At 36.1% G+C, this 21,735-nt stretch overlaps 1 protein-coding gene across 11 annotated transcripts in view; it reads left to right on the plus strand.

Annotated features, from left to right (window-relative positions):
• The window catches only part of LOC114464420 (pleckstrin homology domain-containing family A member 7-like), a 141,413-nt gene that overhangs the window by 59,291 nt on the left and 60,387 nt on the right, over positions 1–21,735 (plus strand). For 10 of the 11 annotated variants that reach the window (XM_028448577.1, XM_028448578.1, XM_028448582.1 and 7 more), the window contains 2 exons: positions 7,556–7,639; positions 18,477–18,588. In XM_028448577.1, the coding sequence (XP_028304378.1) occupies positions 7,556–7,639; positions 18,477–18,588 (196 nt within the window). Of the gene's footprint in view, positions 1–7,338; positions 7,458–7,555; positions 7,640–18,476; positions 18,589–21,735 lie in introns of those variants that run through there. The other variant, XM_028448587.1, reaches the window with a different exon arrangement.

The following is a 21,735-nucleotide window of genomic DNA, read 5'->3' on the forward strand; positions in this document are numbered from 1 at the left end:
TACTATGAAAAAACAACTATAGAGCATAATGATGGAATGAATGAGTGATAGCACACTTTTTAAAGAATAAGTGGAATAAAACAGTATTTAGTGCTTCCTGAATAGATTTATTTCTATAGTTTTTATCATTTCCAGTCACTACCTCATGGTATTGGACCAAGACTGACCCTTTTTCAGTTCATGTTTGAATCAAAATCATTTCGATCATCACTTTGTGTTGTTGTGTTTTATTGTTGCTGTTTGCCTGTTCTTTTATTATTCAGTACAGTTTTTGTTCTCGTTTTTGTGTGTTTTTGGTGTTATTAAAAGTATTCTCTCCCACTGTTTGTTTCTTATGTCGTTTTGTATGTTTCTCTGTTATTTTTTGTATTTCATAGTGATCTTGTGTATTTTTCTCTAATTTGGTCTGTCTTTGCTGGCTTTTGTGTGTTGCTTGTAACGGTAAGATTTTTTCTCTCTTAGTACACGTGTTTTTGATGTCATTTTGTTGTTCTTTGTTTTATTATTCAGTATGTTTTTCTCTTATTTTGTGTGTTTTTGTCATCGTTTTGTGAGTTGCTGGTAATATTTAGTATGACTATAATTTTAACTAAAAATAAACATTTTAAAACCTCATATTTTATGCTTTAATTTGTTAATTTTCTTCTCTCTCTCAAGTACCCCCTGTAGTGCCGTCGCGTACCCCATTTGAGTGCTTTAGAGGGAAAAATATTCTATGTTTTACGGGATGCTCAGCTTGGGAACTACTTAGAAAACAACTCAGTCACCATATTCAGTGTGAAAACTGCACACCCATTGGTACATTGTTGAAATGTGCTGGGCTGCTTCAAATAGAAATGACCTTGCTGTGTTTTCCTGCTCTGCGCCGGCAGCACTCCGCTCACCCTCTCCCACTGCACTTCAAACACATTTCATCTGTAAAATTCCTTTAAATAGATGTGACCTTTGACTGAGTGAACGCCCACTCGCCACATCACTTTTGAGACCCTGTCTTCCAAACATCTGATATTACACAGGTGGGCTTCAGTTTATGGAAAGAGAATCTTATGCAGATTGAATTCCTAGCTTTGGTATTTGAAACATTCATTACAATTAGAGATGTGGCTAATTAGAAATGAGATCACAGAGTTTGATCTTTTATCAAACAAAAGAAATGTCAGTGTTGTTTTGAAATTTAAATTTGAGTATTTTCTTGTTTAATTACTTATTTAATGTATGTTAGTGTCTGAGTTACTAATGAATGACTGTTTTTGGAGCTTATATTTTTTTAGAGTATTGGTAAAATGGTTACAATCCTAAATTGACAGTATTGATACATTTCCCAACTTATTAAAAGCAAGAAATAAATTTTTCCTGCTGTCATGGGAATGTGTGTGTTTGTACACTGATAAACCATAACATCATGACTCAATGACACTGAATGACTTTTTATCTTGCAACCTGTTTATCAATGCAAAGTATTAGGTATAAGGTGAACAGTTTGTCCTCAAAGTCAACGTGAGAGGGAGGAAAACTCAATAAATGAACAGTTTTATGTACCGTAAGTTACCAAAATGTTATGCATGTGGAACAAGGTCAGAGTATCTTTAGTACTGGCACACTTTGTGTTGTTATTCAGCAATTTTCTGTAACTGTCATAAGTGATTCATTAAAGAAAAAGCATATATGTAGGCTATAGTAAATATATGACAAACTCTTGTTTTAGAGATTGTACCTAAGTTTGGGATGTAAAAACTCTTGCTTTTAAAAAAGAAGTGTTGACCATCTGAAAACTAATGAAAACTAAAAAAAATTGTACAGCTGCACCTGATATAATGATTAAGGATTAATAAGCTGGAACATCTGGAGCGACCTTATTGGTCAATTAACACGTATACAGACCCAAAACATGTCAGAGCTTGAACTCAGCTATAATCCATCTGAAAATACCACACATACTTATTAAATAAAATATTAAAAAACCAGGACATTCATGCTTATTGGTAGGGTTTGCGATTTCCCAGTTTAAATTTGACGATATTCGATTTCAGGGTAAATGCTTTTCTGTTTTTTTTTCCAGTTTTTATCGGCTTTGCCTAATTTGATTTATTTATTGACATCCTAAATGTTCCAAAATCATGCCAAAAATGACTAATACAGATTACTTAAGTTAAATAAATTTATTTTTTCATGCTTCCTGTGTGTTTATCTCTTCTTGCAAACACTTGCTACACTTTTAAACTCTTATTTTATGGGGGAAATGTGGTAAATGTGTGAAATTCACCCAAAACAGGTGGGTGAGTGTACTGTATAATTCGTGTCATGTAGCTGTTAACATTTCAGGAAGTTAATTCCTTATAATTTCCATCACTTTTCTGGAAACGCTGAAAATCAGACAAAACCAAAAGTTGTCTTTACCAACTAAAAGAGATCTTGACTTTAATAATGTTTGTTTTGATTCATGATTTCATGATTTCTATAGTGCAAAGCTTTTTCTATCATCATTACAGAGTATCTTTGACAGCTGCTGTGACTAAAGCAGACATAGGCAACTGGCGGCCCTCAGTTTAATTTTATGCGCTCCCCAGAGTAAATGTACAAAATTAAAAAAAAAAAGAAATACACAAAACAAGAGCAAGAATACATAAAAAAAAATACAAAGAATTACAACACTGCAGGAAAATACAGTAAAAAATGAGAAAAACACAGAATACTCCAAAAACACACAAAACTACTACAAAAATGAACAAATTAAGGAAACTAACATACAAAATTACAGAAAATAACAACAGAAGTACACGAAAAGACAAGAAAAAAGATTCAGCGTAATAACAAACAAGCAAAACAACAACAGAAATAGACAACAATTATACCAAAAAATGCAAAATGACAACACAAATACACAATATGAATCCAAAAAAATGAAATTTTACAGGAAAAATACACACAAGGAATTCACAGAAATGCACTAAATGCCTCACATTGAGTAAGACAACAACAACATACACAGAATGACACACAAAATTGCTATAAAAACGTTTTGTTCTTTCCTGTGTTAATGCTCAGATTGCTCATTATTCTAATGCTGACATGAATGTTGATCATGTGGCCCTCCGATCAAAAAAAAAAAAACATTTTTTGTTGCCCTGTTGTGATAAAGTTGTCTACCTCTGCTCTAAAGTCATCCAAAAAAGCAGGTGCGTTGTGTCCATGATTATGTGCGGAACATGAGATCATGTGCGTTTGCGCAACTGTGTTTATGTAACACTGGCTGGGGACCACCGGTCAATGACACGTAGACAACAAAGCTATGGATTCAGGGGTCAAGAATGCTTTGAAAAATGCAGGCTGATATTGATATTAGCCTGCATTTTATTACCTTTAAAAAAAAAAAAAAAACAGTTCCTTAAAATGATTTGTCATGTTAAGTGGCAATAAAATAAGTGTAGTATAAAAATACAAAATACATATAAAAAATAAAGTATAAAAATGCCAAATTTTTGCCGTTTTGTTGACTATTTGAGACTTGATGTGTTTAAGCGCATACTGATATTATTAGGGTTTTTTTAATTCATTATTAAACAGTCTTAAGACAAATGCAACTTACAAATGATGACTAAACAGTTTGATTGGTCATTACTCTCTGTGCTGACATGAATGTTACTCACGTGGCCCTCACTGTAGCTGAGTTCCCATTACCATTGGAAATGTGCAAAATCTGAACTTGTAACACTGCTAGTGATACAAGTTAATCCGTGTATCATTCATTCATTTGTTTTTCATTATGTAACAAAAACATGAAAAAAGAAAAAAACACTCAATATTTGATATTTGTTTCCAAATCCAAAACGGAAAAAGCCTTGTTTTTCAAATTCAAGCTCTTTTGCTTCGGTACGGAAAACGGAAAACGAACACCTTTATTCGTTTTCTCCATTACTGATTTGCCAAAGTACGTGACCCGGAAGTGAAGCGTTACACATTCCGAGATATCTTTAGCTCTGCAACACTTAGGAGTCTCTAAATCCTCCGAAATGTCCGAGGAGGTTCTGTGTTCAACACCAGCTAAAGCGAAAAGGACACGTTTCTGATGCACAGTTGGAAGCAGCAATCTTGTCATGCCGAACTGCCGTTAGCATAGCCGTTAGCGTCGGATGAGCGTACTCTTCCGGGTCACGCAAATTGGTAATCGAGTCCGTTTTTCGTTTTCTGTACCGAAGCAAAAGAGCTTGAATTTGAAATACAAGGCGTTTTTCGTTTTTCATTTTGGTTTTGGAAACAAATATCAAATAATGAGTGTTTTTTTTTTTTTTTTTTTCATATTTTTGTTACATAATGAAAAACGAATGATACATGGAGTTGCACATCTCTTGGAAAAAAGAAAAGGTGGCAGTTTTATGTGATAGACAATGAGATATTTTGGACATCAGTTTTCGTGGATGCAAAAGAAAGTAACTACTTTAAATCACCAGACAGCAAAATGAGCCAGAAATTAGGTTTGTTATTCCCAATATTTAAAAGGAAGCCGTGCAAAACTTGTATAAAACTTGCTGGAACAATTTTTCTGACTGAGTCCTTATTGGTCGCGTTCCTCTGAAATGACTCATATTTGTTATCCTGCAGTGTTATTCCAATCTGCGCTGCAGAGTGAAATTCCCAGCTACTGATAAACAATCCCTCAGGACACTTACACGCTGTCCCCATTCATATTCTCTCAAAACAATGCTCCATGACCTAATCTGTGTCCTGAGGAGACATTTTCACATCAGCTCTGAAATAGGCACCGAGATTTGGAGTTGGTGTCGACGGTTTTCATAAATCCATCATTAAACTGTGATGGTGTGGCAAAGTTAGACTTCTTTATGTAAAGGCATCCCATTTCATTTGGTGGTACTGCTGTGAATTCTGCACTCATCTATGAGATCTGACACGTTGGTGTCAATGAGAGATGCTTTTCAGATTGTCATCACTACGTGTCACATTATTATGTGAGGATTGGCTACTAGCGTTTTTAAAAATGTAAAAAGAGAGAAAGCCGTTCTCCTTTACTCACACTTATTATCATGCCTTCTAATGAACTCAGTCACCATTAATGTTGCCTGATTTCACTCTAAGTAACCTAATGCATTTAAATGTATGTATATTAAAACCAAACGCAGTACCTTGCAAATATTACTCTGGTATTCTGAAGAGTTTTTCATTTTCTCTCTGCAAAATCTGTTTCAAGTGATCAACAAACTTAGTGGTGAAGCATACAATGCTCATACTAATATATGTCCTGTAGAGTATCTGGATACTGGAGCTGATCACAGTTACTCAGTGCAAACCAAAAGACAAAGAAACTCCACCTCAGCATATTTTTGGACTGTAGAGTGTTGTCAAGTTGTCGGTTTTCCCACAGATTTGCCAAAACTTGAAAGATGGCGTGCTTCTCAACATGAAGGCAAAGGGACAACTCAGATTATTGTTCCTTTTTTCTCTTTTAGTAGTTTTAAAAGGGTAACAGAATAGGTTGATAACCTTAGACAAACAGAAAAGAATACTCTAACGTTTCGTCTCGCAATACGTTATCGATTTGCACGCGCCAAATATCGTTTTTACATTTTTTTTCTTTTATTGCAACGTACAACATGACACATATATATATACACACACACGATACACATAGGTAATGCAGTACATACACAGTACGATGAGACAGTAGGTGAGGAGTGTGTGTGTATGTGTGTGTGTGTTAAGGCTCAAACATACTCCGGCGGACCCCGCGCACAATGGACTCAGCGCGGACTCTCCGCTTTCCTCAGAGCTTACATACTTGGGCACACCACTGCGTAGTAGTTTCCATTAAAATCCTACATATCCCATGATTCTTAGCGCTTCTCTGTAGTCATTGTACTCCTGGGACCTGTTTTCAAGGTGTCGCTACTGTCGCAGCTCGTCTGCCAGTCTCTCCTCTGAGCTCCTCCTCTGTTTCACCAGGAGGGTGAAATGCAGGTCAGTGTTACATTTAATGTGGGTCGATACAATGCACAGCAGTGTTTTGTGTGACACCAACTACTCGGAGAAGTCAGCGCGGTAGTAAAATCTGAGCGTTGCATTTAATTGGTCCCACGGACTCCACGAGGAGTCTGCCCGAGTATGTTTGAGCCTTAAAGAAGAGCCACTGTGAAGTTTTACTTGGCTGTAATTCATGTGAAATTGATTGATTATATTTTGTAATTCCTGTGAAATGGATTCAGTTCAGTAGATAAATTCTGAATTTTTTCAGTGACAGATATTGTGATTTATCATGGATGGAATTTCCCGTGATATATCGATTATTGCAGAATTTCTGTATCATGATAATATCGCTATTTGTGGGCAAAAATAAATAAAAATTAAATACATATCGTGATGTATCGTATCGTGAGTTACCTGGTGATACCCTGCCCTAAAAATGAACTCAACAATAGTGCAAACATTATTGTGGAATGGAAACAAGAGTGACTGGAAAAACTCACATTGGATATGAAGAACATGCATTTACTGGTTACAGTTTGCACTTAATCATATGTTAGTGCAGCGTTTCTCAAATAGGGGTACGCAGTGACACTACAGGGTGTAATCTAAAATGTGTGATTTTGGTTATAAATAGTAATCATAATATTGATGATCTTGATTAGAGCATGAAATGATAATACAAGGGTCAGCCTTGGTCCCATACCACACAGTAGATGATTGGATATAATAAAAACTATAGAAATAAAATTATTCTGGATGCACTTAGTACGGTTTCATGCCTCCCTTTGACAAGGTTTAGATTCTTTAAAATGTGTTATGATGACTTAATCATTCCATCATTACACTATAGTTGTTGTTTTTTAATAGAATTCTGAGCAAAATGTTCTAGTTGGGCTAAAGGGGGTACTTGGACCATTAGATGTAGACAAATGAACCAAACATTTTGTTTGATCATAAACTTCATTAGAAATGGTAGAGGGTGTAAAAATTGTTAAACTTTACAGTAAACATTTTTCAGTGTAGATTTCACTGTAAAGTTTTCAGTTGCAGCTTTTTAAGCCTTTTATTTCACTTTTTTTGGTTTTCAACTGTAAAAAAAATAGGAAACTAAGATCTGTGTAGTAACAAAAGCACTCATTCCTATGTGCGCGCACACACACACACACACACACGGTCTGACCCTGTTGTACACCAAGTTAAATGTTTTGACACACAAAGCTTAGAATGAGTGCCTGACTGAAGCGTTAACCGATGGAGGCCCCCAGGCTTACACTGTGCAACATTTGTGCTGAGCCCATTACTTTGGTGCACACAGGCTGTGGTGAATGAGTCGGGTGGGGCAGGGGCTCTCAGTGGGATGGATGGTTTAGAGGTCCTACAGTCAGCCCTTACATTCTACACAGGACTGGGAAAGTCAGGGATGAAGGGCCTGTGAGGGTGGAGAGGGCGGACAGAGCTCCTGTGGGGAAGGATCATCCTGTGTGAGCTGGACAATCCTGGGTGATGTGTTCATGGTGTTTACAGTTGGATCCTGGTTGTTAATTTAGCCTCTCTCTCTCTGCTTTCTGTGTCCCTTCAGTCATAACCAAAGGACAACAGCGTTCAACCATCCTGTTACTGGACAGATTTCTCCAGAAAGCATGGACTTCATCCTGCACGGACAGTAAGTGATTGTTTCTAACTTCTTTACAGTCTTAAATGTTGGGCAATATATCCTGATTCAAGATATATAGAGTTTTCTGTTTTGGTGATTTAAAAAATAATAATATCGTCTATATCGAGATATATCTATATTTTTGAACTTGTTTTTATTTATACAATCACAGTACAAATTAGGGGTGGGGGAAAAATCGATTCAACATAAGAATCACGATTTTAATCATCTACAATTCTGAATTGATTCATAAACTTCAAAAATCGATTTAAAAAATAACAATAATAATTTTAAAAACACTTATTCAGTATATCTGCTTAGAGTCTTTACTCAGAAAACACTGTAGACTGAACATACAAATACATATTAGTGTTCTCATAAATAGAAAATACCACTATACAAAAAGGCCAATAGCTTCATGCTAACATCAATGTGAAAACCCATGTATATGCTCATGCTAACATTTACTGTGATCGGTGGTGTTTTATGTTAAACAAGCTACACTACAGAACTCACTCACACGTGCTGTCCCTTAGAGGAGAAAAAGCCAAAAGAAGCACATACTATGCAGCTGTTTGTTAATAAATGTGCCTGTGTGGCATTTTTCATCTGCAAATTTAAAGATATAAAATATTTCAAAAATTTACATCAATACATTTTTTTCTGTTTATTTTGACAGTTTTTGGTCATTTTGTAACTCGGGCGACTTTCATCCTGACAAGGACTGGCTGCATCTTTGTGACTAATAAAACTTTTCTTTCTGTTTCTTCTATTCTGTGAATAATTGTATAATTAGCTAAACATTATGTTTTTGTTTTTGAAAGATACTTATTACATTCTCCATCTGTCTGAGATTCAGATCACCAATCTGTGGGGATTGAATAAAGAAAAGAAAATAATTAGGAAAACTGTGAAAAGTAATTTATCCAATAATGGAACTGAAATCATTATCTCTGCATGTTTTTTTTTTTTAATGCAAGCATTAAATACTTACATTGATTAGTCGCACCAAGGTCTCTGCTTTGTCAACGCTGTCAGACCAGTGGAGTTTTAGTTTTTCTTGGAAGGATGATGGTGACGTGTTTACTGGAGGCCATTTTTGTAGCATTGTAAGAGCTGTTTGGTGCCAAGATTGCCTTTAAATACCATTTACAAGACCCCGTGTCAGCATCCCAATCTGTTAAAAATCACTGAGGCATCTGTTATTAGGACAGACAATTGAAAACCAAACATAGTTGCAATATAAAATAGATAAAAATATGAGACATAATGTGTGCTTTTACTTTCCTTAGAGAGGCCTTTCAGACGTACACCGCCATGTTTTGCTCCAGGCACTTGGCTGTAAATTCTCAAGTCAACAGAAGGTATTATTATGCAATTTGCTACCTTAAAGTATAGTTGGGTTAAAGACTGTCATAATTATAGTGAACTGAAAAAAAATTGCTTCCTATTTGAGTGACATACAGTTTTTGTGTCACACCATGGACCAAATATGACCCTGTGGTCTTAGAAGGGCCTTTGTCTGTTCGTGCTAATGTAATGAAAGAGAACTGTCATCTCTAAGGACCATTCACAGCCAATCCAGGGTTTGTAGGGACCTCTTTTTTCTCCCCTTTTGTCACCATCTCATTGGTTTCTATTTCCTGTCCTCTATTTTTGGCGATGCTCACCAATCACCTTCTTTGCGCAGCTTCTTTCTCTGCTTTTTCTCCTACAATTTTCCTTTGGGATTTTATTCACTCGTGCCTTAAATTTTAAGCTAGTGATAGGTTTATAGTAAAATACTAATTTCCCTCTATTTTTTAAACTTCAAATAGCACCAAATAAAGTGTTTTCTACAAATGTTTCTCAGTTTCGGGTTCTGGTTTACTGGTTCCCCATACACGCTTCAAACATTAGGTGTAGAATGAACCTGAGCTCATATTCCATTGTAGACCTTTCACCTCCAGCAGACACACTATCTACAGCCTCCTGTTTATAGCCCTAGACACACTATCTACAGCCTCCTGTTTATAGCCCTAGACACACTATATACAGCCTCCTGTCTATAGCCCTAGACACACTATCTACAGCCTCCTGTTTATAGCCCTAGACACACTATATACAGCCTCCTGTTTATAGCCCTAGACACACTATATACAGCCTCCTGTTTATAGCCCTAGACACACTATCTACAGCCTCCTGTCTATAGCCCTAGACACACTATATACAGCCTCCTGTCTATAGCCCTAGACACACTATCTACAGCCTCCTGTCTATAGCCCTAGACACACTATATACAGCCTCCTGTCTATAGCCCTAGACACACTATCTACAGCCTTCTGTCCTATAGTGAAAACATTCAACACCAGCTTTGATGGAAGCATGAGCGCACAGATCATTAAGGCTGATGTGCTCAGCTTATGATTCACTTTTTACAAAGGCTAGGTCATAGTTATTGACTCACTCTAAAAGCCTTATTTACCACACTATTTAGTGTGGATGTAGTGTTTATGGACACGAGGAGACTCCAACAGTTGCTACAGAAACTGAACTTAAAAGCTCTTTGAAGTCTCTTACCTGGTTTTATTTTGACAAGAAAATTAGTAAAAAACCTTCCTTTGCTGGAAGGTGTGTGCACACGTGTGTGTTTTTACCTCGTTCAATTCATTGCAGAATACATACACATTTATTTTGCTTGTCTTTCATCAGGCCTGTTCATGTGCATGATGTGTGTGTTGTGTTAAGGCTTAGTGCAGAACATAGCTGAATCGTAATGGATGGACCAAATTATTTTCTAAAGCAAGCATGCACACACTACTGATATATTTCTTTTAAAAAGTAATGATGGCCAAGAAAGTCTTACAGTAAATTATTGATACATCAGACATACATCATACATCACAACCGCAGTCATCCATGAAGGCCCCATATTGTTTGCATGGGTTGTAAATGTGGGAACAAACACATTTGACTATTAAAAGGTTTCTAATGTGCAGAATGTGTGTTGTGGCACATGATCATTAGTAGTGCCTTGTAAAACTATCTAATTTGACCCAGTCTAAAGATATGCTGAAATAGAGATTAATTATTGTAGTATTATTGTGATTAGTGCCTTTAGGATACATACAGTCATTAGATGAATCTCCATGTCATAATAAGGCTACATTATGCCTGTTCTAACAGGAGCTCTAGTCACCAATGAGCTCAGTCTAAAATCCTATTTACTTACTAAACTTTAAACTCACAAAGAGTGAGATAAATACAGATGACAGATGTAATCAGAGATGTAAAGAGTACTGATATATTTACTCAAGTAGAAGTATTGTTACTTGATTGAAATTGTACTCAAGTACAAGTAAGTCATACATAAAGTACTCAAGTACAAGTAAAGGGAGCTCAGTTAAAAAGTACTCAAAGTAAAAGTTACTTGTTAATTTCACCTCCCACATTTATTTTATGTAATAAATCTTGCCACAGTTCCCTTGCATACAGTAAACATTTCATATATAAACTTAAAAAGAAAGAGACCAAATCTTGCATAATTGGAACTTAATTTATTTTCCATTCAAAGCATCTGTATGAAATAAAAGGTTTTGAATTAATTAAATTGAAAATAAATTAAAAAAAAAAAACAATCACGCTCTAAGTAAAGCTACATTTATGAACTCTATTCAATGCTGTTTTGGCGCCGTGCATTACGTTTAATCTGATTGGTCGGCTATGATGTGATGCATTTGATTGTTGTCTGGTCTTTTCAATTTTTTGTTGTTTCACAATGTCCATTGATCATTTTAAAACTAAAACTAATAATTTACTTGGTAATTGTTGGGTTTAGAAATGTAATGAATTATACTTAAAATAGTACAAGCATCCATAAAAGCAACTCAATCACAGTAACTTGATTACCTGTAATTCATTACTTTCACCTCTGGTTACATGTTTTACGATTAATTAAAGGTTGTTAGTTAGTTGCTAGTAAAATAGGAACATGATGATTTACTATTGAATGTAATGGAATGAAGCAATTGCATAGATTATGAGAAAAAAAGCGTTGCATGTTGAAACTTAAACATTTTCTACTTTTTTAAGTTCCTGCTAATCTTCTTTCATGATCTTACTCTCTGATTAAAGTGAAATTGTGAACATTTTATATTTAAGAAGCACTTTTCGAATGAAATTAGTCATACTTTAAGAATGGTTGGTCACCCCCTGCATTACATAATCCATGAACTTTTACAACCTATTAAACCTCACCAGTTAAACAGGCTACAGTCATTACAACCTCTCGTTAAAATTAAACAGCCCAAGTTTAGTCACTTCATCAAGTTAAGTGATTAAGAAATATATAATACAATGAAAACAAAAATCCTCTAAAAGCCATTTAATACAACAGATATAATATGTTATAACAGGGGACGGGACTTAGATAAGCAAACTGCTTCTCTCGTCTCCTTTTTCGGCATGCACAAAAAAAAAAAAGAAAGGAATAACAAAACTTCTGTGAATGCAACCATGTCGGAAATAAACTGAATGAATAAAATAAAATAAATGTTTGGATAAAAGAACATTGAATTCTTCTAAGATGAACTTTAGATGAAGTCTAGGACTAGTTTCAATTATCACATTATTTTAAACTCCTATCTTCTGTTTCTCTGTTGGTTTTTTCCTTGATTTTGTGTTGCTTTCCATCCTCAACCCTTCCTTTGCAGGTGGTTTAGAGAAAAAATAAAGATTTGAACTCCACCCACTAAATCCTCCCACTCTGGACTGAAGCTAAATGCACCCCGAGGAGTTGATTGAGGAAAGTGATTAATTCAAGCAGTTTTGAACTAATGAATATTGCTGTTTGTTTAAGGAATAGATGATGCGTTGGCTGTTTTTCCTCCGAGGTGATGTTCTGTAACATTTCCGAAAGCTTTCAATTGCAAAAGGCCAACAAGAGGATGGAAATCTGACTGTCTTTAAATGTCAGCTGTGTCTGTGTGGGCAGACAGCGCTGTTGATTTTCCACATATTTTATCTCCTGCTGTGTGTTTTTATGTTAGTGAGGCAGTAGTTTCCTTTTCTTCTTCTTCTTTTCATGAAGAAATAAACTGTCTATTTGTCAGGAATTTTACATTTATTATGTATGTCTTTCTTCAGTACTAAACTACAATATGTAGAAGGATCTTTTTTCCAGATTTGATTAGATAAAATGCGTTTTTATGATCCGAGGGCTATATTATCAAAATTCATGTCAGAATTTAGAATAATGACAATCTAAACATTAATACAGGAAAGAGCAAAATGTGTTTTTCTATTTCAGAGTTTGTTTGTATTACTAGTATTACATTGTTATAACACACAAAAAACATGCCTGAGACTACTCATCACTAAATCCTAATTATTGATTCTATTCAACATATTTCTGCTGTCTTCATCATTTTCTGTCTGGAAACTACTTTAGTTTAGATCAGTGTTTCTTAAATGGGAGTATGTGAGTGGGTATGCGACGGCACTACAGGGGGTACATGAGTGAGTGTAGAAAATTACAAATGAAAGCATTACTAATATGGGGATTTATAATGTTTATTTTTGGTTAAAAATGATAATCATACTAAAAATTGACCAGGACCACACAAAATAACAACAAAGACACACTAAATGAGAGAAGAAAAAAAACTCACTCCAAAATACACACAATGAACAGAGAAACATACAAAACGACATAAGAAACAACCACACGACAACAAAAACACACACACACTCTGAGAGAGAATAATTTAAATAATACCAAAAACACACAAAAACCACGACAAAAACACACAAAATAAGAAGAAAATACACTGAATAATAAAAAGAACAGACAAGCAACAAAATACACAAAATGGCACAGAAAACACATGAAATGTTGATAGAAATAATCTTGAATAAAACATGAACTGAAAATACAAAGGTCAGTCTTGGTCCCACAACAGTCAGGAAAGGACCATAAATGATAAAAACTATTGAAATAAATGTATTCAGTAGCCACCAAATACTGTTTCATTCTATTTATTTACAAAATAAGATTATTTAAATTGTGTTTTATCACTCATTTATTCCATGATTTATAGTTGTTTTTTGACAGAATTCTGAGCAAAATGTGTTAGTCGGACAAAGGGGGTAGTTGCATTCAAAGGTTAGAGAAAGGGGGTACTTAAACCAAAAAGATTTGAGAATCACTGGTTTAAAAGATGAACACATTTTTGCTAATCTACATGGTTTATCAAGCATTTTTGTGGGGTTTGTTGTCCACCTAATAAAGTCTTTACTCAGGCCAGATGTTATTGTCTCGTTCTGTGCCATCGAAGTCCTTCTGTTACTTCTATTCCTGTCTCTTCTCTCTTCAGCACTCCTTTATCTTTCAGTTTGTGGTGAAGCGGTAAATGGATTACCACAATGACCTTGTCCTCTTTAAAGCATTTAAAGTATACAAGTGGCTATAGTTCCACTGGACCTTCACAGACTGTATTACATGGAAAAAAAGAGAGCTCAAAGCTTTTTCAAGGGAGATTACACTTCAGTTAAGACCGTGTATGAGGAGCTTTCTCCTTTTGTCTGCCATCACAGTGAGTTTTTTCAACATCACAGATTAAATATTTGTTTTGTGGTAAAAAGAGAAAAGAGCTGATTAAAGGTCAAATTCTGGATTTTAGATGTACAAAGCATATATTCTGTACATGGTGTTTTCACATTGCAGTTGCTTTTGCAATTATTATGCTATAAACCTAGCTTCAACATTTGGTAGAGTGTGATTTCATAATCCTCTTTGTCTGTAACTAGAAGAGACAGACCCCACACACCCTTTGAACAATCACCAACTTGCCAAGAAGCCGGCACAGTTTCAGGCAGCTGGAACCAATCCATCAACTAAAAAAATATGGTAAATAGTCTTGATTTATATAGTATAGCGCTTTATAGCCACACTGAAGTAGTCTCAAAGCACTTTACAATATCCGCTCATTCACACTCCAATGGAACTGAGCTGCCATGCCAGGCGCTAGTCCACCACTGGGAGCAACTTAGGGTTCAGTGTCTTGCCCAAGGACACTTTGACACATAGACGGGTATAGACTACGATTGAACCCTAACCTCTTGATCAGAAGATGACCCCTCTACCATTTGAGCCCCAAATGATGCAAAGAAGTCACCAGGACTCCTAGCCATACAATACCTGGAAGGTCTTAAACAGATTCTGGGAAGGTGAGGGTTGGATGGAATACTGACCTGTGGAAAGGCGTGAGGCACTGGCAGGATGTCTTCTGACACAAGGACGAACGATGTAGCTTGCATAATAACACTGTAGTGTGCTGTAACTTCTTTGAAGATGTGTGCCGATTTGGGATGTAACGATTATTCATTAGGAAGTTGAAAATGGATTCAAAGGTGTTTCGGTTCACATCGATTCTCTGAAATTGAATCACAGTACTTTTTAAAAATAATGTATTCAGAATATCAATTTAGAATTTGAAATTCAGTTGCACTTTTAAAAAGAAAAGGAACTATTATGCAGTTTTGTATAGTTAACTGTTGAGCCAGAATTTAAATGAATAGGCTCCTTCTTCATTTGTACTATTTCTTTATTTATTTCATTCAGGATTTATTTTTAATTAAATTACATTGTTTTGCATAGTTTATCATGAACATTGTACAGTATTTAATTTTTTATTTATTTTTTTTTGAAGAAAAAGAATATTTTTCAGTCATCATTTGTCAAGTAAATCGTATTGTATCTTGAGTTGAATGAATTGTTACATCCCTAGTGCAGATATAATGTTGGGTGTTAATGAAGAATGAATTTTGACCACTTTTTGTGTACCTTGATGTAGGGCTGAGTAATATATTGTGATTCAAGATATATCGAGTTTTCTATTTTGGTGATATAGAAAATGACAATATCGCCTATATTGAGATATATCTAGATTTTTTTAACTTGTTTTTATCCATACAATCACACAGTACCTCATACAGTAAATTAATATAATTAGAGTACAGTCAGTGTCCTTTACAGTGTTTCCAAACTTTCCATATTTCTGAGATATATATCTTTATACCTTATTTTGTATTTAAATTACTCATTTTAGGAGTCTCTACATCTCAGAACAGCATGTAAAGCACAGTTAGATGTATTACTGAGTGCGTCCTCATCCAGACCTTCCCCTAAACAAGCCACACTACAGAACTCACTCACACGTGCTGTCCCTTAGAGGAGAAAAAGCCAAAAGTGGTACATATTGTGCAGCTGCTTGTTGATAAATGTTCCTGTGTAGCATTTTGCATTAGTAAATTTAACCCAGAATTTTTTTTCTGCTAAGACTTCATTGAGTTAACAATATACAGGTTTTTATCGTATATCACCATTTTGAGACAAAATATCGAGATATTCGGTCCATATCGCCCAGCTCTACTTTGATGTTTAAATTACAAGAATCAGAAGCTCTTATCAGGGGCGTACTTTACTGACAGCAGTATAACTACCGGTACCTTGGGTGTGTTTTTGCTATTGTTTGTGACCTGTGGTGTTTTCACACATTCCCTCGGCCTCCTACACTAACTTAATTTCAGTCTGACAACGATCACTCGGAACTGTATGGGAAATGACAAGAACACAAATAACTAAATCCTACACTTTGTGCAAAGTAAACCCCTAAAAACCAATGATTTAAAAACCATTTAATGTTTTTAATGTGACTCAGATTTATCTTTTCATTTGCTAGCTTTGCATTTTTAAATCTCTTTTTATTTAACCGTATCCTACAAATGCTGCATGCAGCATTTGCACAGTATTGAAGATTTTAACGTCCGTTGCCTTTGTAAACATAACATTGTCTTTACAGCTTAATGGAATCAGAACTAATGCACAAACCTCTAGCTCGCTCTGAATCCACCCACACCTTATCCAGACATTTACATTAGATGTTGGACTGATGGGATGAGTTAAGGCTAATGTACTGGCTCTGCTGTCTGTGTTAGTTTGTGAGACTCTGTCCTCTAATATGGAGAGTAGAGTGAAGAGTGCTTTTAGATAAATAAATAATTCCAAATAATGGAAGAAAAGATATGAGGGGCCATTGAATGGCAAGGCAACAGCAACCCTTTCAAAGCAGAGCTATGTTAAACTGTGATTTATTCAGCGTGCTCGGAGAGAAATGTGCATTGATAAAATATTTTATATAACGAAAATATAACGTGTCATGATAGATGAAGAAATGTGACACTGTCAGTGTTTTTCACTTTGAAACCAAACGAATTTATACAGACATTTAAACAAAACAATCAAAGTAATGAAGAAACTAAATAAAGCCTCTTTATAGTTAGAACTGCAATGGGATCCTTAGGATGTGAATTTAAACTTGCAGCTGTACTATTTGGACTATCGTCTTGAGTGTTTACGCCATCCTTATTTAGACCTTCAGCTGTAGCTGTAACCATAGCAACTGAAATTAGTCCCAAACACACCGCCTTTCTGAAATGATCTACAGAAACTTTTTTTTCAAACAGAATAATAAAATGCAAAAACTCAGTGTGAGGAGAACTTCTCATAACTGTACGAAACTGTTCAGTGAATCTCTTTGATGTGTTTGAATAAAATCCTGGAGGCATTATTTATTCATCATGTATGCATGAGCAATACTGTATGTTTTGTATTAGAAAATGCTTCACTTGTGTTGATGAGAGTTTTTATACCTTTTTAATTTTTATTGTGTTTCTAAACTCTGCAGAAAGCTCTATTGAGAGAATAAATTGAGAATTTTGTATATCAAATTATCTTGAATGTCCCTGTATTGTCTTTCTCTTATTTTGAAACCTAAATAATGTAATTAAATAAATCACAGCTAACAAAATATACATCAATGTATGTCATATATTGTGACAGAACTTGTTGTGTTCACACTATGGCTCACTCACTGGAGAGAGCATGTTCTGCTTGTTTTAGAAATGTTACTTCTGTATCACACCTGAGGAGAAACTAGTTACCAGGCATTGATAGGATTCAGTTTGTGTTAAAGCAGGGAGACATCTTAAACATCAGCTATCCAGGAGCTGAGTTAGAGATCAAACTAAGCCCATAATGAAGAAGCAACATGGATTTGATTTATATATACAGTATATTATATATTTATCCCTACACTAAGGTCATCTGAAAATGCTTTACAATATCAGCTCATTCACACTCCAGTGGGACTGAACTGCCATGCAAGGCGCTAGTCGACCACTGGGATCATTGTCTTGCCCAAGGACACTTCGACACAGACAGGGATCGAACCCCCAACCTGTTGATCAGAAGACGACCCCTGTACCACTTGAGCCACAGCCGTATTTGACCAATCCCAGCGTGTTGATAAATTCGGCTGAATTTGATCGTCATGAATATTCCAGGTTCCAGGTTCAGAGGCCCCGCCCACTGAAGTCAAACAAACATTGGCAAGGAAATAAATGTTTCTGAGATGAAAATCAGCATTCTCACAGCTGAGGTGGAAAAAAAAATCAAAAATATGCTTTTTGGTAGTGTGAAAACTGGAATTTAAAGCGCTCATTTAAATGCTTTGTGGAAGAGAATAACTGCTGCAGTGAACAGCATTTCCTTATTGGAATGGACTCGAGCTGATCAATGATCAATAACTGCAAATAATGGTTTAAATGAAATGTTACTCATCCACAACCTAAAAGCGTAAATCCTCGCTATTTGACCAAACGCAGCTTGCGTGAATTTGGTCAAAAGCACATCGTACGCTCTGATCTTTAACGAGCGGTTAATACATGAGTCTCATGTCCCTTACTACAGTCCTTGCTGTACCACTGGTTTGTGTTGACCGGTTTGTCTGTGTGTTTCTTTTTGCAGGCCGCACAGTGATCCCATGATGTCCAAATCCTTGGATGAGCATTTCTCCAGCAGTAAGACCTCCTCTGCTGTCACCTCCTCCACCAATGTGGACACCACCGCTACTTCTAAGGTTAGACTGTTTGTCTCCATTTGTTCTAAGAACCCCAACAACATAGTATTTGGGATTTCTTTTCCCAAACTTGCCTGTTTTCTGGAGTTTTTAGCCCTCTGAAAAGTCACTTTCAGAGTGCTCCTAAAAACAGGCTGGCCTTCATGATTATGCATGAGTGGGTGTAAATACACGCAACTTGAGTCACCGCTTCAGCGTGTGTGTTTATCACAGCAGCAGCAATAAATCATTAACAGTCTTCCTTCCCCTCCTCACCTCTACTGACCACAAGAATAGTCCATTTAAGGAGAAAGTCCCTTATTTTGTTCAGCGCTGCATTGCATTGGGCCACAAACGCATCAGATCATCCTATAAAAGCGATACGAGGCGGTATAACAGCTACTAAGAAGGGAACTGATTGTGACCGCTTGCTTTGCGCTGCAGGGAAGTAAACTCTCAACTATCAGCTGAGTCAGCGGTTTCAGACACTCACATGAGCTGCTACGCCGCTTTCTTGTCCTCCAAATTTTGGAAAATGACCAGATTCTCTCTGCTACAGCTCCGTCTCGTTGCAGAGAAACAAGCTCAGGGCTCCCACGTTATGGTGAGTTTTATTTTAGTTTTTCATGCACTTTATTTTGGTTTTTGAGGCGTATCTTACCTTTTTTCATTTTATTTATTTTTTCGCCACATCGTAAAGGCCGATGCGTGAAAGTATTGTCTGACATTAAACCGGTCCGTGGAGCAAAAAAGGTTTTTGGGCCGCTGGTATAGATGTACCTGCAGTGCCACCTTTCTCTCAGTTTATATTTTCTTACTCCCACACACACCATAAACAAACATCCACAGTGGCATTAAACTTCATTCCACCCATCAACAGGTGCAACACGGCTAAGATTGAACATCTGGCATCGGGGGAGGTGCAGTACTGACATCTCTATGCTGCACTGCTGATTAAAACAAAAATATCCTGTCTCAAAGGATCAATGCGTCATCCATTTACCAAGGCATGGGGCTTTCATCAGATAAATTGCATTTAGAGTCGCCCTCCTTGGTTTCAGACGAGACAGTAATCATAATCATGTCTTTTCTTCAAGTCAAGTGACATAATTCTCTTGCACTCAATCATCACTTGGTTCATATTTACAGATGCTGACCTCATTCCGAGTTCACACCAGGGTTAGGGTCATTTGTAATTGTAATCGCATAATTAATTACAATGATTGCATAATTATAATTTTAATTGTAATTTAAAACATCTGCATTTTGCTGTCGTAATCGTAATAAATTGTAATTGAGTTTAGTTAATTGATTTTGTAATTTTAATTGCCATGAAAAAATTTTATAAAAATTAGTAATGGCTTAGCGCTTTTTTTAAGGAGACTCCAAGCGCGTACACCAGTCACTCACATCACCAACATCCATACAAGGCGATGTGGGTAAAGTGCTTTGCCCAAGGACACAACTTCTATGACTTGGATAGAGCAGGATTCGAACCCCCAACCATTCGGTTACTGGACAACTCACTCTACCACTGAGCCACGGTTGTCCTATTGTGAATTATAATTAAATGCAAACCAGGGGAACCATATTACAGTTCTATGTACAATTCTACACATATGTAGTTAATATTTACTGGTATTAAAATACGTTTCATATCAAGCTTTCCCACATTTTACCATTAAAACAAATTCATTGAGGGGTATACTGACACTAAAAAGGATCAGACGCCCACACCAAAAATATTAAAACCTATATTTTCATTGATTAGAAAGCCTAACGAGGTAACCAATCGATAGAAAAGAAATTAGATGATAGATATTTGTTTTTAGTGTATTTTACAGCTGATTTAGAAACCGTTATCTTAACCGATGTGAACAGAAAGCTAACACAAGGGGAAGGTTACATTTTATGGTGGTATTTATTTCAGACTCAGTAATTGAGAACATAATTGTAATTGACTTTCTGATAATAAAAAATAGGAATTTAATGTAATTGGAAAAAATGCTGGTCACTGTAATCATAATTGAATTGTTTTTGAACATGGATAATTGAAAACGTAATTTTAACTGAAAAATATAATTGACCCCAACCCTGGTTCACACTGCTGGATGGTGAATGCGTGAGTCCAAGAACTTCTTCTATTGCCACAACATGCGTGTACAGCATTGGTACGCATCACCAAATAAGGAGAAGAAAGTGATAATACCACTTATTGTGAATTAGTGTATCCTTAATGGTGAGTAGTTGAACAATTACTTACAGAACACATGGGAGGTGCTTTTTGCCACAAGTCGGATAAAACACTGCTGTGGTTTAATTAATTTACCCTCCCAGATTATACTGGCTTCACTTGGGACTTGGCAGATCAGGCTCTGCATGCTTTTAGGGTTGTCTAATTCTACACCATCCGTATCATAAGAATTGCTGCTTTGACTCCTAAGAAACTCACGTACAAGACAAAGTGCTGTAGGGACCACAAAATTACCCTCCACCTAAAAATAGACCACCACATCACACCCACAAACAGCCCAACACGCACAGGCTGCATGCATGTTACGCACAAGGGACTGAAAAGTGACAGTCGCTCTGTGTGTTTGCAGCAAGCCTGGCCAAGAATTCCCCCTTTAATTATCTTCTGTTTGCTATTGTCAAGCAGAGGAGGATTCCACTTAGTGTACGCCATCACGCTGCAGACACACCTCACTTTTCATTATAGTAATTAATGAGGTGTTAGAGCTTGATTTGGGGGCTTGTGTGAGGAACACAAGCACACGGGTGTGAACAGCAATAACACTCAAACTTCATGGTTTGTTAAGCACGACACCAACACTCAGGCATTTCTTTTAACGTGTGTGTGATGAGAGACTAAATAACACCAGTGTCACATGTTGCATCTCATTTGGGATTTTCTTAAATACTGGTAAATGACTGCAGCTTGTCAGCATATCTGCTTCATTTTCTCCTTATTCTCCCAAAGATTTAGATTTTTCTTTCTTAAGGCTCCAACTTCATAGATAGTTCAGACGTCTTTTAAACTTCACAGATTCACAAGAAGTTTCTTTGCTCAGCAAATCCTCTTTACACCTTTAAGATATCAGCTGTCTTAATTTTTCCTTTGTGGCATAAATTGTTCATCCCTGCTATAAATCTGTAGCTTCACATCTC

This window comes from Gouania willdenowi, chromosome 6 (assembly GCF_900634775.1).
Source record: "Gouania willdenowi chromosome 6, fGouWil2.1, whole genome shotgun sequence".
Lineage (NCBI taxonomy): Eukaryota > Metazoa > Chordata > Actinopteri > Blenniiformes > Gobiesocidae > Gouania > Gouania willdenowi.